At 37.4% G+C, this 18,707-nt stretch overlaps 1 protein-coding gene across 2 annotated transcripts; it reads right to left on the bottom strand.

Annotated features, from left to right (window-relative positions):
* Positions 1-3,720: 3,720 nt before the first annotated feature.
* LOC111877103 (bZIP transcription factor 29) lies at positions 3,721-7,471 on the bottom strand. Of its 2 annotated transcripts, XM_023873643.3 has the most exons (5): positions 7,204-7,471; positions 5,895-7,109; positions 4,812-4,944; positions 4,639-4,723; positions 3,721-4,552 (listed from the first exon to the last, which is right to left on the bottom strand). In XM_023873643.3, exons 2-5 carry the CDS (start codon positions 6,950-6,952, stop codon positions 4,422-4,424), a joined length of 1,407 nt encoding a protein of 468 aa, XP_023729411.1. In that variant the 5' UTR covers positions 6,953-7,109; positions 7,204-7,471; the 3' UTR covers positions 3,721-4,421. The 2 variants fall into 2 exon arrangements, with proteins under 2 accessions (XP_023729411.1, XP_042756075.1); XM_042900141.2 differs by having other exon boundaries at positions 5,895-7,471.
* Positions 7,472-18,707: the final 11,236 nt, after the last annotated feature.

The raw sequence follows: 18,707 nt of genomic DNA, 5'->3' as shown, positions 1-18,707 counted from the left end.
ACATAGTACGCTTAGCGTACTGATTCGAGGTGGTATCGGGACTCCAGACGTGTACGCGGGGCGTACGTTCCATTTAGTGAAACCCTAATTTATAGGGTTACACACTATATAATCTCATTTATGGCTCATTTTACCCTCATTTCTCAGCCTCCACTGACCTTATAACCTCATTTCGAAATCCTATACCTTTCCATTGTGTTTTTGAGCTCATTGTGTGCTTTTTGGCGTGTTTTGGTTGATTATCAAGAAGGAGTTTGGTGCCAGGTTGTTGATCAAGGAAGAGCTTGTGGATCCTGATTCTCTACTCCATTTCCAACTTGTTTGAGATTAAAAGCTATGATCTTGCTCATTAGAAGCTTAGATCTAGTTTATATGAGTTTTGGGCTCTTTTTGGCCTCATGAATGAGATCTAGTGATTTGACACCACTCCAGGATCTATGATTTGCCACTCTTGGTGTTTCTGAGGTTCAATGTCCAAAAAGTTGGCACCTTTAGGGTTTAGAATCACCCATGCACGAGATTGTGTCCATTTAGTTAAAGTAAAGTGCTATATCTTGAGGTTAGGTCCTTTTGGGGCATGCAAAGTCACCAAGTCAGTGACTTTATGGTTCTAGACGCTTATTAAGGATTAGATTCGTGGTTTGGACTTCTGACCTTAAGCATTAAGTGCTTAAAGTGGTTTTTGGATTAATGGGTGAGTACGTTGGGCTTAAAAGTCTGTACGCGTGGCATATAAGCCATTTAGCGTGTATGCTTAGCGTACAACTAAGTACGCCATGCATACTTAGTCTGTTAGGTTTTATGTTTTGGGCTTCGAGGTTGGGCTTAAGTGTTTGGGTTCTTGTTGGGCCATTTTAGTGTAAGTGTTTTGGACAAGGAGAACGGGTGGGCTTTAGGGTAAGGCCCATGCAAGGGTTTGGGCCCAATTTGGAAGATTGAGCCAAGTATGGGCCTTAAACGATTAGTTGGATTTTAGGCCTTTTAGATTATAGGTTTGGGCCTAAGTATTGGTCCAAACTGGGTCAGGGGTAAAATGGTATTTTTACCCTAATTATGGACTAATAGCTTTGGATTGGAATCCAATTATTAATTGGATGTTATTTAGTATTGATAGCTCGGGGATTCGTCGGTTCGCAGCAGCAGCGAGTGTTGGATCTTTTATTTGTCAATTGAGGTGAGTTTCTTCACTGGATTTAGCGGGTCTAAGGCACCAATGACGACCCGTATTGTTTATGTTAGGATGCTAGGAGTCTGTGTGCCCTTGCATGTGTTATGTATTCCGAGCGAGGCTCGATGTCGGGCGAGGCCCAATGATTGAACCGTATGCTATTGTTTTATGATCATTGTATGTGTTAGCATGATTGTGATATATATTGTATATGTAGAGTGGGCAGGGCCTGATGTCAAGCGGGGCCTAAGAATAACAGATTTGTATACCGAGCGGGGGCCTAGTATGTGATTTATTATGTATGATATGGGGTAGTTTGGGGAACTCACTAAGCTTTGTGCTTACGGTTTTCAGTTTATGTTTCAAGTACTTCTGGTTCCAAGGTGAAGAGCTCGGGATGGCTGCATTACACACACCACATAGTTCCGCTTTTGTGATTTACTCTGATTTGAGATGATGTTTGATACACTTATTTTGTTTGGATTGCATCGATGATGTTTTTGGAATACTCTTTTTATTAAATTAAAAATGAAATTTTTGGATCATATTTTGGGACGTTACCCTAAAAATGAAAAATTTATAGTCTAAAATCATATACAAAGTCTAAACTACATCTACATGTTGGAAAACACCTCATGTCAATCCGACTTGAAATGAATGAGATATGCATATTTTAAACATTTCATAAAAATCGGTTTCGGCCCCTAAAAGTGGTTCCGGTTCCGGTTCTTAAACCCGATTTACCCAGACCGGATGAACCCAAATCTGGATTACCCCGGAACCCGAATAAATTCATTCTTTAAACCCAGAACTGGATCCAGTTCTATATATTCTAGTTCTAACTGTTTTGGTTTTGGTTCCGGTTTTAAATCTCATCCCTACGCCTCACCCTACGAAACACAATGTGAAATTGTACTACCACTGCATTTGTTTTTCTCCATTTGGGGTGGTGCCCTTCACCTACTCCGCAGTTATAGCGTTGGGTGATTAATCTCTAGAAAGAAGACCCAGTGGTGAAGTTGATGTGATTTGGATCTTCAGTTATATCGACACATACACGAGCCAAAATGATATCTTCATTCGTGCTCCAAATTCGAGCCATGTTAAGAGATGGAGATGATTTGAAGGTGGTGGAAAATAAAGAAGGTTGGGAGAGATTAATTAAGAAGTTTGAATGTGGTAGAAAATAAAGATTTTATAGTGGTTGATGAATGGTTTAAAAATTGAAATTTTGAAAAACAAAACAGTTACATTTTGAAAATTGGGTTTTTTTTTTTCGAAAAATGTGGTATTTTTCTAAAATGGTAAAAAAAACTCACTCTCTCTCATCGATAGCACACTATCGAGTTCAACCACAGTACTTGGCATGCTAAGTTTGGCATGCTAAGTTGGTGGCACGGTGTGTGCCGAATACATGTGACGAGTGTAGAACTCCTTCCGAGCCCACTCTATGTAGCCTAAGATGTTATGGCGAGTCCACATCCATTTTACATCCCAAGGTCACCCATTAATCCACTAGTAACAAGTCATATGATATCCTTCTTTTCGACATTTATCAGAAACATAAAACTTACTATAATAGTTTCTTGGCATGCCTAACTAACAATTTTTTCGCATCATTTTTCTTATATACCAAAAGTGCATAATCATAGCCTCAAACTCAACATCATTTACAATTTGAAAATTACCATTGTAATAACATGATAGGGTTTTTTAACAACCAAAACATTTTTATAGTGTAAATCCTATGGTTAGCAAACCACCATACCATACTGTGAAGAGCATGACATTCTAAAAAAATTGAAGAGAACAAAAATCAATGGCATTGTGTAAGAGTAACATAAATAAACATTATGACTTAGACACATTATCAAAAATGACCTATTAGAGGAACAAAAGTTTGTTTTTGTTCATGTTTAATCTTTTTTTTTTTTTTTTCTGTATATCATTTACCATTTAACGTGTTTTAGGTGTTCACAAAATATCATTGCAACATGCTATTAAGGTTTCCGACGACTTTGTTATCTCCGATGACTCTCTTGTCATCTTTTTCGACGAGTCTCCGGCCAAACAAACATAAATTTGGTCATCTTCTTCGGCGAGTCTCTGGCCAAACAAACATAAATTTTACTGGTCATACATGGAAGATTTTGAGTTCATCAATGGCAAATTCTTAGAACACACACATCTTAAACATATGTAAAATCAAGTTCATCCATGGTTTTGGAACACACATGTGAAATCAAGTTCTTATATGGCAGATTTCAAGTTCATCCATGGTAAATTTTTCAGATCTCGTTTCTTGAACCCTTCATCTTCATTGAGTTTAAACCCTTCAAACACACATTTGGAATCAATTTTGTTTTTGAAGTTAGAGTTCGGTTCTTCTGATAAACAATTTGAAACACACATCCGAGATCAATTTTGTTTCTAATGAAGAAACCCAGACAAGGATCGAACTCATTTCGAGTTTAAATCCTTCATCTTCATCGATTTTAAAGCGATCAAAGTTCAAACAAACATATGGGATTGATTTTATTTTGAAGTATGCTTATGGTACTGATGAACGATTTTTGTAACCCTTCATCTTCATTTGACTTTAAACCCACGGATCGGACCCAAATTGAACATTGAAGGCCGAACTCGTTGGTTTTTATGTGTGTTCTTCCCTGAAAATTCATACCTAGCCGAAGAAGGTGACCGAAAAATTCATGTTTGACCAGAAAACTCATGTTAGCCGGAGACTCGTTGGAGAAAATGACCAGAGAGTCGTTGGAGATGGCAAAGTCACTGGAAACCTTCATAGCAAGCTGCAATGGTATTTTATGAACACCTAAAACAAGTTAAATGATAAATGGGTACAAAAAATGACTAAGCATGAACAAAAACCAAAGTTCATTACCCTAATAGGTCATTTTCCCAAACATTATCAACCAAGTACTAACAAAACGGACAAGAAGCAAAAGTTACATTATTGCTCTATAAGTATTAAAAACTACAAAAAAAAAAAAAAAAAAAAAAAAAAAAAACGTCATCATTATTTATTTTTATAAATTTACAAACAATGTAAATAATTCTATTAAAAAAACAAATGAAATTGTGTATAGATAGACTTACAACAAAAAATGAATCTTAAATAAAAAAATCCAACTGGTCCCTATGTGAAAATTTGCACCTCGCTAGAAGCCTAAGGGTCTGGACCCGGCAGTAGTTTTACAAAGAAAACTGATTATTGAGATAAATATAAAGTTAACTAAGTATCTTGATGTAACTGATAAAGTCTAGTATCAAGTGATAGCTGAGAAAACTTAGCAGCATCTCCATTTTGCTCCATACTCATAATCTTCAAACGTTGAACTTCAGCAGTTAACGCCTCATTTAAGGCTGCCGAGAAAACTAAAATGTCAAATACCCAAAATACCCCTATATATTATATATAATATGCGTCAAAGATGGGATTTTAGACATACCGTCCCGGAGGTGGGCTTGCTGTTCCATTGCTTGTAGACGGAACTTTAACTCGTTATTTTGACTAGTCAAACTCGCCGAATCTCTCTGGTAATAAAGGAAATTAAATCAATAAAAATTAACACTGACACTGATTTTTTTATTTTTTTAAATATAAAAAGGCATTTAGTCCCACCTGAAACAATGTAAGCTGGGCAGACAACGTTGTTGTTTCTGTCTGCAAGGTTTGAACCTTGTTTTCCAATTCTGTGATGTAACGCGTTTTTCTTTCTTTAGATCGAGCAGCTGACTGCCGGTTTGCCAAAATCCTAATGAAGATGACAATGTTTTTATACCTTTTTAGTTAAATGGTTGATTATCTGTCGAATATTTAAAATAATAATAATAAAGACCTAATGGACCTTGAAAACAAAATAGATTCGATTTTTTAAGCTATCTAACACCAAATCCCATTTACCCAACACTATTTGTAGCACCAACATGGCATACTATATCATTTTGGTGTTGAAACTTTCATGTATACAATTTGGTCCTTCAAGTTTGAATTTATACATTGCTAGGTAATTTAATAGTATAGTTATATTTTAGATATAATGATACTTACTTGTAATATTATGTTATGTATTAAATTGATATTCATTAATTATATATTATTATTATTATTACTATTATTAACATTTATGTTTTGAATTTATTATAGAAATTAAGATAGTTTTAACAATTTAAAACACAATAACATACTTAATAAAAACAAAAAAGTGACATTTATAAACTAGTATAATAATAATATAAGTATAAAACACACAACTGGCATATTATACAATACAGAATCTAATCAAAACCGAATATTGACTTATATATTAATTTCAGCCTACAAAAAATGTGTTAATTGATCATGTATGGGATAATTAGTCCAAAGCATAAATCTGTTATATTTCTTTAAATATGTGTTATATTCTTTAAATATGTGTAATATTTCTTCAAACGTACATGTAATATTTCTATAATGTATGTATAATATTTATTTAAATACGTGTTATACATGTAACCTTTTATTAGATAAAACTTACGTTTTAATAATATAGTAATTAATTCAGATTAATTATATATGAATAGTTTATTTAGTTATAAGTTATAACTGTTTAATAACATAATTCACAAAGTTATTGTAACAAACAGGATACAAGACAAATTTGTAAAAATAATAAATATAAAGGGTATCTTTGAAAATCTATATAAGTTGAAGAAAGTTATATACCTTTTGACTCTCTTTGGATCAGTCAAAGCAATCTCTGCAAGATTCTCATTAGTCATGATTTTCTTGAGCTCAGTGCCACTAAACATACCATTTCCAAACTCTAACCTAAAAGTTTCTGAATTTGGATCGATAGAATCACATGGTGATAATTTACCGATTTGCCCTCCAGAAGAAGGCAACAGCTTAACTGATTCATCTGCAAAGTTCATCTTTCCCATAATGCTATCCATGGAGACACTTCTATAGTGTCTTGTAGTTGGAGCAACTTCTCCACCTGCACTACGTTTAACCCCTTCTTTTTTATCAGTAACTAAAGTGACTCCTAACCTCTGCTGCATATTGTTACTGCTTGTAGCTTCATTATCACTGTTATCACCTCCATTAGTTTTTGTACCACTAGCTCTGCTATCCAAATCTTCACAGTTTTCACCTCTAAAGGAGTTTAGTCTACCAAGATTATTTAAGTTCATGTAAGTTGAAAAGAAATCATCTGCGACTTCACCTTCTGAATTCTTCTCTCCAACTTTGCTTTCACTACCGTTTCTCTCCCAATTTGATTCACGTTTGACTTCTAATCCCTTTAAACCTCTTGATGATGGGATCAATGGTGGTGATGATTGTAAGATAGTTGAAAAACCGAATGGAATATCACTGTTTGATCTCCTGTGTGTCTTACGAGGTGGAAGTGGAAGGCTCTCATGATCACCTACCATTTGATCGGATGTGAGTGCAGAAGTGGGGTCCCGATAAGGGCTCAAAGGGGGTAAAGAGTCAAGTGAGAAATACGAGGGCTGTGATAAAGTTCTTGAATGGGAAGCACCAGTAGCAAGAGTTAGATTCTGTGAGGAAGGTGAAAGGGGAGGCATTTGTGGATGAGACTGAGGCATTCCGACTCTTTTAATGGTGTTTTCAATGTTAATATTTGGGGGAAATTGTGTAATTTGGGCACGAATATCAGGATGATTGAAAGGAATATGTGATTGCAGTTTAGGGACTGATGATGATGAAGCACCAAATGACGATTGTAGCCTTTGGTTGCCTTCCTCAGATTCACTCATTTCTTTTCACTTCCCCCAAAATCTTCAATACTATCAATTAGCCGAGTTGAACAGATGACAAAATGCCTTATATAAATGTAAAAATGGGATGAAGAAACCCTAAGAGCACTACTAACTACTGAGGATCGAGGCTAAAACCAGTGACTGAATTACAAACCTAATTTACACAAATGAGTCGTTAATATCAACAACTCGCATACAATTTTTTTGAATGATAAAAGAAACAGAAAACACAAGTATAAATAGTTTACCGAATGACTAGAACAGGGACGAAATGACAGCCGATCAGCACAAGATAGCTAGGGTTTCTCCGCCAAATGGTGACGGAATGGACGAAGATGGATAGCCGGCAAGTCTCTCACTGTGTGTTTCTCTCCCTCTCTCTCTCTCTAAAAGTATTAACTTTCTCTCTCTAGATATCGAGGATGATGCACTACTGCACGGATTTCTTCGTCACTACTGAGATATCGAACACTATACATTGATCATTGTTTGAATATCAACAGGTTAACGTTACATTTTCTATTTAAAGTAATATTTTTAGTTAGGGATTAAGCTTTTTTGAGAAAGACATTATAAATATTTGTTTTGAAGTGATTATCAATTTTTAGCCAAAAATTAGTAAATGTCTAAATATAGCCCACGAAACCGTAGGTTTCTAAAATCGTCTATTGTTTCGCCATATCGTCTACTGTTTCATGTTTTGTAAAAAAAAAAAATCATTTGTAAGCTATAAAACCGTAGGTTTTGGGAAACCTACGGTTTCCTCTCGGTTTAGCTACGGTATCCCAAACCATAGATTACGGTTTTGGGGGAAAAATACTTTTTTTAATCTACTGTTTTTTGGGTTTCGTCTACTATTTTATGAAAAAACCTACGGTTTTAATTTTTTTTTTTAATTTTTTTTATAAGATGTACAAGTCGACACTACACAAACTGTGCATTGGGCACTTGTACACCGTAGGTTTCGTATGAAACCTACTGTTTTATATCTTTTTTTTTTTAAACTTTATTCAAAAAAAATTAACCTCATATACAAAACATACTCCTAATCACAAACACGGTAAAATTTTGATGAAAATTAGACAAACCGGGTTGTTCTTCGGGTGCTTCATTGAGAGAAAAAAATAGTCAAACCAAAGAAAATAATAGGAAAAATGACTAATCTAAAATTTTTTTCATTATATACTATGGGCTAATGAGCCACGAAAAAAGTAAATGGGTCCGTGAAACAGTAAACCATTAACACGAAAAAGTACTTTTCGGCCTAAAACAGTAGTCAACGGCGTTGACCGTAGTCAACTATAAATTGACTACTATTTTGTGGGCTATTTTTGGCTAAGTGGTATTTTTTTGCTATTTTCTTATAAGTGATTAAGAAAAAATGTTAGATTTGTAATTAGCCCTTTTTAAATTGTCAACAAACTAAAAAAAATCATTATAAACAAATTTATAGAGTATAAACTTTTTGTTATAAAGAAAAATTATGTAATAAGTTTCATGTTACATTTTAATTTTATATTTATTACTAAGTTCTAAATATTTTATGTATAGTTCGTTCCGAATTTAGTTTTTTTTTTTTTTTTTATACAAATATACTTTTTACAACTTTTTAGACATTCTTTAGAACCTTTTAAGACCTTTTTTTTATACTTTTTATGAAAAAAATTATAATTTTTTAAAAAAAGATTAAAACATTTTAAAGAACCTTTTCTAAAATATGGGTCAAAAAGTGGACAATATTCACAAACCAATTATAACAAAAATTAAAATCTGAATAAAAATTGTAAAATTGGAATGCGACCTACCTGGTAAATGGTAATCTGGTATCATGGTATCACAAGTGAAAAAACTAAAACTTACTATAGCTTATTGTATTTCTATAATATTTTCCAGTTTGTTAGCAACTTCAAGACAATTTCATTATTTCAATAATATCTTTCCCCAAAACAACGCAAACCCTTTTTGGTTATTTAAGTCATTGGTTTTTTTATTAAATCACATAAAATATGTTATTAAATACTGATGAATTAAAAGTTTGAAACAGATTATTTTATGGTATAAATCTCAATATAAAACAACATAATAATGTATCTTAATTTAGTTTTATTTATTGGTTTGTAAATGATTCTTTAGGTTATGTTTGGCGTAGTACAAGGTTGTAGAACTTGTTACTTGGTACCTGTTCGGCCGACTACCGAGTAGCGAGTACTCGGGGAGTACTCGGATTTGGAAATTTGTGTAGAAATATTTTTAGGAAAATTATATATGTCAAAATCATAAAATAAAATCATAAGTTTATTGAAATATATAACAAAATTAGATATATGTGAATACACAAAAAATGAAAAACACATAATGGTCTCACTTCGTGAATAATTACTAAAAATTTAAGATATATATGTAGTAATAATCACATGTGTGTGTGTGTGTTAAATAATAAATCATTAAGTATATTATACATATTAATCACCTAGTTGACCGAATTTCACAACACTACCCAGTTCGTAACGGGCCAATCGGGGAGTACTCGGGATTATGTAACTCGTCTCGGCAAGGGGGGGGGGAGTAGCGAGTACTCGGAGGAGTAATCGGCCAACTCGGCGATTTTTACAGCACTGGCGTAGTAGATGAAAAGCTAGCTGATAGCTGAAAAGCTAGCTGTTAAATAAAAAACTAACTGATAAAAAATAATAAAAAATGACGTTTGGTAAAACTAGCTGAAAAATATGAAATGACATAAAATGACATTTAAAAGAATGTGTTTTATAACTAATTAAGGGGTATATTTGGAAAATTTTAAAAAGGCTCCTTAAAAGCTAGTATAAGTAGTTTTTTAAAAAACTAGCTTTTAAGCTACTTTTTGATTTGCCAAACATAACAACTTAAAAAAAACTCAAAAAATAAGCTAGTTTCTAGTTGTAGCGCACAAAACACAACCTTAAACTGGTATATTATGTAGTTTCATTAAGCCTATTGCATGGGGAATCAAGCTCAACTCTTGGATTCGGTCGATTTAGTCTATTCTGTTTAATTTTACTTGATTTAATCAATTTTGGGTTCATCGATTTTGTTTACCGGGCAACCTAAGAGGTTTAGTGTTTATATGTTTCAAGCCTTTTTTTTCATTCACAAACTAGGTAACTTAGGTAACTTTTTGTTAATCCTAAGTTTTTAGTGTAATAAAAATTATTCATTTTGGTCGCTATTTCAAATGAAATTTTATAGACTTAGTATTTTACATTTTGAACACATTTTAAATTTCATTAGCTTTATTTTGAACCAATTAACGTTTGTAAGTTGCAAACATCATGTTGAACTTAGCCTAAAAAGATAAATAACACTGAAAAAGATAAATAAATCATGTTGAATTTGTTATTAAATAATGGTTCAACGCATCATTTACACAACGTATAACGAACTTGCCCCATGTCGATCACGTAAACTAGTACGGAATCGAACCGAATACCACTAACCAGCAACAAATGATTCCGATTCCGGTTCGGTTCTGGTTATGATTCGGGTTTTCAATTAAAAATTTCATCCCTTTTTGTATGTCTATTATGATTAGGGGTGTTCATGGTCATAGATGGTTAACCGAACCGAAATTTCATTTCAGAAGGTTAACCGAAACAATTAGTATAATAATATTTTAAACCTAAACCACAATCGAAAATTTAGTTAATCGACTTTCGATTACACGGTTTTTTCTATTTGATTATATGTTAACCAGTTACCCATTTGCTAATTAATAAATATATTTTCAAAATAACAAATTTTATAACTAATTTCAAAACATAATTTGATCTGGTAGAGGTCTCGGGTTTCAAATGTTTGAGTTTGGACCTTAATGAATAAGGTTCTTGGGTTATTTGCTGAGACTTTGGGCTTAAAGTGAAGTTAAGCTTAAATCGGATTTTGGGCTTGCTAGACCACGACGCGACAAACTAGCGACTACGACGTGGTTACTGTTGGGGCTCAAGCCTAAGTTTCTAAGGTTTCTCCCAAATTTAAAGACATTAAATCCAAGATTAGGTCATTCCCTTCGGCCTCCATCCTCCCATCTCAAAATCCTAGCCTCCCTTCTATCTTTTCCTTTTCCTCCTTGACTTATCTTGTTGAAGTGTGCCATTTTGGGTGTTCTGAAGGAAGGTCATCATCCCTTGGAGCTTGGGTGTGTATTTTAGAAGAAGTCATACACCTTGTGCATGACTTGGACCTCTGTAAGTGTTCAAGTTCACAACTTTGTGGCTTAAGCTTCTTAGATCTAGAATTTTATGGTTTTTTATGTTCCTTACATGGTGGTGGTTGGAGTTCATAGAAGAAATCCAAATAACGCTTGCAACTTTATCTTCCTTTGATGTCCCTGGAGTGTTTCACCTTGTAGATCTAGAACTTGAGGGTTGTTTGTTGTTATGCATGAGTTAAAGGTCATATTTTGCCATTTTAACCTAAAATGGTGAAGGACATGCATGGGGAATGCATGTCCATAATGTTAGGATTTTTTATGAACCATTTGGGTACAAAGAAGATTTGTGGAAGATATAATTTGTGGACTTAACAAATTTAAGCTCTTAATGAAGAAAGACATTTTTGGAACGAAACTATGTCGCGGCCAAGGAAGGCCCGCGGCGTGGTGGCGCACTACAACACGTTTGTTTTGTCTGGACTTGGCCACGATGCAGCCGAGGATACGTCGTAGCGTGGTGGCCGTTGACCCGGTTGACTATTGACCATTGACTTTTGATCAGTTTGAACTTAGGTCAAACTTAAAGGATTTGGGTTGTTAATTGAGGTTTGACCTTTATTTTGTAATAGTCGATTTCATAGGTTTGATCAGTGCAAGGAGTTGAGTGTGTGACTGTGTTTCTCCAATTTTTCGATTCATGTGAGTCTTCTCACCATACCACGTGTGACACTGTATATCCTTTTTGTGATAGGGTAAATGTATTTTTAGAGTACGGGTATGCTAGTTGACCGGAATAACTCCTTGTTATGTATGTGCATTATCGGATACTTAGTGTCATGTTAGGATAGACTGTCTTTTTGACTTATATATGAAAGATTGTGGTTGGATCACATCACTTGTATGAAAGATTGTGATCGGATCACAAAACATGTATGAAAGACTATGGTTGTATCACATCTCTAGTATGAAAGATTGTAGTTGCACAACATATGATGGTATTAGTTGATCGTTGAGTGGATACTGTAGGGGTTGTATGTAGTTTAAGTTAGGTAGCCTGAGAAATCTTGGCATAAAGCCTTATTGCATGGTTCTTGTTTGATTTATTTCTTTCGAGTGGGATCATCTGTTTGAATGTCTTTCTCACTCTCGACTTTATATGACTATGTATTCATGAGGCGGTTATCAGTATTAACATTGGCCCTGACATGGATATTGTTGCAAATAGAGGCCAATTATTGCATGACAACCGAGAACCATTAGCAGAATGCTAGTAGATGACACACATGGTTGTTAAGTATGTTGTATGCATTGTATATATGGTGGAATATGCGGTATATCAGGGATCTCACTAAGCTTTATGCTTACAGTTGTGAACTAAATGCTTTGCAGATTGTTCGTGAGAAGAGCTCCCAACTCTTGGGACTGTAGACACACATCAAAGATATTGATTTCCACTGTTAACGACATGATTTTTCAAAACAAATTTTTCGATTTTAGAACTCATAAAACATATGTCTCGTCATTAATTCTCAAAACAACCAATAAGTTTTCAATATAATTATTCAAATACAGGATCCACAATCATAACTCCATATCAAGAGTGTGTGTGTACAATCACGCCGGTGCCTTCCCACGATCCTCGGAAGTACCTGAAACACATAACACGGTAAGCACGAATGCTTAGTGAGTTCCTCAAAATACCAAATACAACAGTTCACCACTCGAGGCTATACTCTGGAAGACCCTCCGGTCTATGTGTCTCAGCAGGACCCTCCAGTCCCGTAGCTCATTAGACCATCTGGTTCGGTCTAGCTCGTTGGACCCTCCATTACGGTCTGATTGAGAACCCTCTGGTCTCTTAGTTCGTTGGACCCTTCGGTCCGGTCTAAGAAACAAATAATACAGCATGCAATACATATCACACAATCATGCATAACTCAAGTAAGCACATAAAACCCTCTGGTCACACATAGATACCACCCTAGGTAATGTATAGTGAGAAGAATCACCTCGTAAGATAGCTAGTAAAAGTCTCGTGCACGAAATCCTCGGTCTAGCCTCCGCCTATCACAAATTAATACTTCTAGATTATATTCTGCTCTTATCTCTGAAAAGTGGGTAGAAGACCATTCTGCCCCTCCCTGACCTCTTTCACCCATTTTGTCCAAACCCTGAAGTCAACAGAAGTCAACTCCAGTCAACGGTCCAACATTGACCAGACTCGTCGAGTGCACTCGGGAGACTCGCCGAGTCCAGTTGATTCATGGCAACCCCGACAAGCTCCAACTTGACGAGCTAACCCCTAACTCGACGGGTCACCATCTAACTCAGTTCATCGGGACCAAACCCTAACCGGCTCGTCGAGTCGGCTCATCAACTTGGCGATTCCGTTCGTTCTCAACTTGTACTCAGGTGATTTCAAGGTAGAAAACTCCCTCACACTCTAGATCTAAGCTCTCAAGGCTTGAATATCACGTAAATCCTCGAACTTTGCGTTCCTGCATAGCACTAAAGGGCTAAAAATTCCAAGAACAAGCTTGAGAAGAAGTCTCTCATTCAAGGGGCTAACATGGCTGAATAAAGTAGGGGACTTTCGACTCTAGGGACCTCAAAAGGTCTAGATCTGATGTCTATTTCATAAAAGGTGCTCAAAACCTCCAATGTCCCCAAAATAAGATGAAAATGAAGCCTTAACTCTAAAACCATGAGATCTATCCATACAAGAGAGAAAGGTACGAACTTTATACCTTGAATAGAAGCTCTTGGATGTCTAAGCAACATATCTAGCAACTTCTTCACAATCCTTGCTTGGAATCCGCTTTCCCTTTACCAACATGCACCAAAGATCTCAAACAATGGCTCAAAACTCTCTCAAAAGCTCAAGGGGGCGATTAGAGTTTCTCTCAGTGAAAGGGAACATATGGAGAGCCGCAAGTGAGGCTATACTTATCCTTATATAGGCCCTAAACCCGAGGATTTAGGGTTTCAACTCACAGCGCCTACTCGGCGAGTCTGCCTCCGGACTCATCGAGTAGATCATTAAACCCACGTGCCCATCCCAACTTTACTCGGCGAGTTATAGCGCCAACTCGTCGAGTAGGTTAATGATCCTCAAAAATAAATACTTAAAATGAAATACCTGGGAATAGGGGTGCAAACGAGCCAAGCTACTCGTGAGCTACTCGAGATCGAATCGCTAAAATCTCGACTCGAAACCGATTTTAAACGAGCCCGAGCCGAGCTCGAGCTTAATATTAAGCTCGTTTATTGAATGAGCTCGAGCTCGATCCTATGTCACTAAGCTTGATTAGGCTCGCGAGCCTAAACGAGCCTTTATATAATATAATTTCTTATTTTTTTATATATTAAAATATTTGTGGATTAGGAATTTAGGGTATTAGTAAACGAGCTTCTTAACGAGCTCGAGCCGAACTTAAGCTTATTTAGGCAAGTCAGACAAAAAATGGGCCGAGCCTGAGCCCTAGTCGAGCTTGTATAATTATTTACGATCTCGAGCCGAGCTCAGTACAAGAAGCTCGAATCGAGCCGAGCTCAAGCTCGAGCCTCTTAGAACTTAAACGAGCCCGAGCCGAGCCTGGCCAGGCTCGAGCTCGACTCGACTCGTTTGCACCCTTACCTGGGAACCCGAATGTTACAATTCTCCCCCACTAGAATCAGACTTCACCCTTGAAGTCATGCTCCGCAAATAACTCTGGATGCTGCTCCCTCATTTCTGACTCCAACTCCTAAGTCAAATCGGACCCTCTACAATGTTACCGCTGGACCTAAACCAGGGGCACTTCTTTGTTCCTCAGAACTTTCACCTTTCGGTCCAAGATCGCGATCGTTCTCTCAATGTAATTCAGGCTCGCATCCACCTGAATGTCCTCTAATGGCACTACTGCCGTCTCATCAGCCACACACTTCCGTAACTGAGACACGTGGAAGGTGCTATGGATCTAGCTCAACTCCTCCGGTAGCTCCAGCTGATATGCTACCTTCCCTACCCTATAAATCACCCTGAAAGGTCCAATATATTGATGCCCCAACTTACCTTGCTTCCTAAACCAGATCACTCCTTTCCATGGGGAAACTTTCAGAAGCGCGAAGTCTCCAACCTGGAACTCAAGCTCGGATCGCCGTCTGTCCGCGTAACTCTTCTGACGACTCTAGGCTGTTTGCAACCTCTGTCTGACCTGCTGAATCTGTTCGTTCGTCTTCAACACTATCTCAGTGCCTCCCATAACTCTCTTCCCCACCTCCCCCCAACAGATGGGACTACGACACCTCCTCCCATAAAGGATCTCAAAAGGAGGCATACCGATTGTCACACCCCAAACCAGAACAACGGAAACGTTCGGGGACGGAGGACGTCATATTCAGTATCATAACAATTGCATAGTAAGGAAAGTACACGCCACCAAATATATAAAAAGGTTTAAAAGTGTTTACATAATCGTAGTTGTTACATATTCAAAATATAAATACAATAACATGTTTCAAAAGAAGTCATTAACGCCAGAATGTTAATCCCCAAAAGATGATTTTCAAACCAGCTTAGCGGTACCCTGAGAATACAAGTTATTTGAAACGACCCAAAAATACGACCCAAAAAAATTCGTTTTTCAATACAACCAAAAACCATAATCTGAGTGTCATATCATAAAAACCATACGTGATGTATCCCAAACATAATAAAAACAACACTGTGCGGAAAACTGTATCATATCCAGGTCATATAGAAATCAAAAACTAAATCAACTCCCAGGATAAAAGCTGAAGCTGTGGTGTGTGCGATGCCATCATCCCGAGCTCTTCCCTTTGCTTGCGGAAGTACCTGAAACCAAAACTGAAACTGTAAGCACGAAGCTTAGTGAGCTTCCCCAAATTACCACATACCATACAATAACATATCAAGCACATACTGGGGCCTTGCCCCCTCCATCGGACCGATGTCCGAAGCTGACTGACTGGGACCTTGTCCCCTACATCGAACCGAAGTCCGAAGCTGACATCGGACCGAAGTCCGAAGCTGACTGGGACCTTGTCCCCTACATCGAACCGGAGTCCGAAGCTGACATCGGACCGAAGTCCGAAGCTGACTGGGACCTTGTCCCCTACATCGAACCGGAGTCCGAAGCTGACATCGGACCGAAGCCCGAAGCTGACTGGGACCTTGTCCCCTACATCGAACCGAAGTCCGAAGCTGACATCGGACCGAAGCCCGAAGCTGACTGGGACCTTGTCCCCTACATCGAACCGAAGTCCGAAGCTGACATCGGACCGAAGTCCGAAGCTGACTGATCATAGCATAAACATATCACTAACATGAACACACATAATCCTGTCTGAGCCACGAAGGCATCAAACATGCTAACTACTGCATCGGATAAAAATCCGGATACTACTGCTAGCTAAACGGGCCGGCATTGAGGCCTTAGACCCGTTCCTACTGAAAGGAAACTCACCTCGTGAACTGGCTGCTGAGTGAATAGCTCTGAGGGCTAACTGCTGCTGCTCCGGTATCTCCCCGGCTACAAGTCCATAAACACACTCAATCAAATACTAAACAATGCCTTGGTCAAAGTCAACTCTCGGTCAAAGTCAACCCACAGTTGACCTGACTCGCCGAGTTGGGCCGCCAACTTGCCGAGTCCTTATTCTCACTCCTCGACTCTACTCGCTGCTACTCGACGAGTACTCTCCCGATCCAAAACTCAGACAATCTTCATCCGACTCGCCGAGTCATATGAACAACTCGACGAGTTGTTCTTGAGCTTTAAGGAGATTGTCTTGGACTCGCCGAGTTGTATGAACAACTCGCCGAGTCCCCCCATTACTGAGTCTACCCTCAAACTCGCTGAGTCCACTCCACTACTCACTGGTCCCACTCGACACCGCTCAAAAAGGAAGAAATCGGGGACTCGCGACTCGACTCGCCGAGTTGTTCTTTCGACTCGCCGAGTCACCGCCATGCAACTATTCTACACTCGATTCTGCTCGAATCCAATACATACAAATGATAGATCTGAGTCCAATAAGCTGATTTACCACGTAAAGTTTCCAACTTTACGTGTACAAACACATGAACAAGGGAATAAAGGCTAAAAAATGCTTAAAAGGGGTAGACCTAGGGTTAATATGCAAAATAGCTCTATAAAGGCAATAGATATGGGCTCTACAACTCCTAAATGAACAGATCTAAGGATATCTCGACATAATAGAGCTTCCATAACAACATAAGGCTTGAGAAAGGCATTAACAAGATCTAGAAAGGGTTTTAAAGCATAAAAGGGAAGGAAATCTGAAGAATACCTCAAAGAGCTCTTGCTTTCCCTTTAATCTCTGCTCTACAATCCTTCTCCTTGCTCCTTTCTTCTTCTCCTTCTTCAAGCCTTCACAATTGCACACAAAATCACTTAGAATCACTCAAGAACGAATTAGGGTTTTCTCACAGCTTTTGAGGGTGAAGGAGGCGAGATTGGGGGCTATAAGGTGGCTTAAATAGTGGGCAACCCGGGGATTTAGGGTTTTTCCCAGACGGACAGACTCGCCGAGTCGCCAGCTAACACATGCTCGAAATCCCGACCCTACTCGGCGAGTCAGGCTATGAACTCGCCGAGTCCCTCTTATAAAACTTCAAAATAAATACCAAGGAATTATCATACCGGAGACGGGTCGTTACATTATTTCAAATAAAAGTGTCAACAATTAAGTTGGTGAGTTCATAAGTGGTTTTGAGAAAATGTATGTCATTCCAAAATTCGTGCGTTTTCCAAGAAAATCCCTTATTTTCTTATAAAAGTATGAAATGCAGATGGGTGTGAATTGTAAATAGTTGCACCTGGAAAATCCCTTATTTTCCTATTAGTTGATTGTTTTAGATACAGGAAAATCCCTTATTTTCCTAAAGTAATAGGCAGTCTCTAAGCCCAAAAATCGCAAGTAGCTGACATGCTTAAAGGTTGAGGCATAGTTTTATATAATAATGTTATAAGAAGATCGCACTTGTTAGATGAAGGATAGTTTTAATAGCCATTCATTCATAAAATCAGAATACCATAATAATTGTCTATCCGGTGAGTTTTATAACCATATTAAACATAATATGCCTGTGGCGACGGTCTTCAGGCGTCGAAACGTTTATGACAAACTGTCACCCAAAGGACTGTAGCTAATAGTCAGGGCGCGGGATCATGACTTCCCGTATAGATCTATACACATTTGACACGCTCTCCAAACGGGAGACTCTGGTTATAATAGACAGGACTTTAGGTAGTACCTTTTAATAAAAAGGTAGCATTGAAGATGTAATCGTCTCACGGATTCTCAACTAAGTCTGTATTAAAGTGATAGTTTTGTATGCAATGTTTATCCTCTTTCACAATGTTTGACAAAGCATAAATCATAAGTTCTTTGAATGCATAAAATGGTTTAACAAGGATGGCTACCCTGGATACTATGCATTTTGTATAAGTCTAACGCATGCAAAGTATAACAAGAGTTTTCACGTTTTCACTCGGGATTAATCGGGTGTTTACTTGTATTCTCCCCCGAAATGTATTA

The sequence above is a fragment of the Lactuca sativa genome, chromosome 3 (genome assembly GCF_002870075.4).
Source record: "Lactuca sativa cultivar Salinas chromosome 3, Lsat_Salinas_v11, whole genome shotgun sequence".
In the NCBI taxonomy this organism is placed as follows: Eukaryota; Viridiplantae; Streptophyta; class Magnoliopsida; order Asterales; family Asteraceae; genus Lactuca; species Lactuca sativa.
This window is presented reverse-complemented; position numbering and strand designations above follow the sequence as displayed.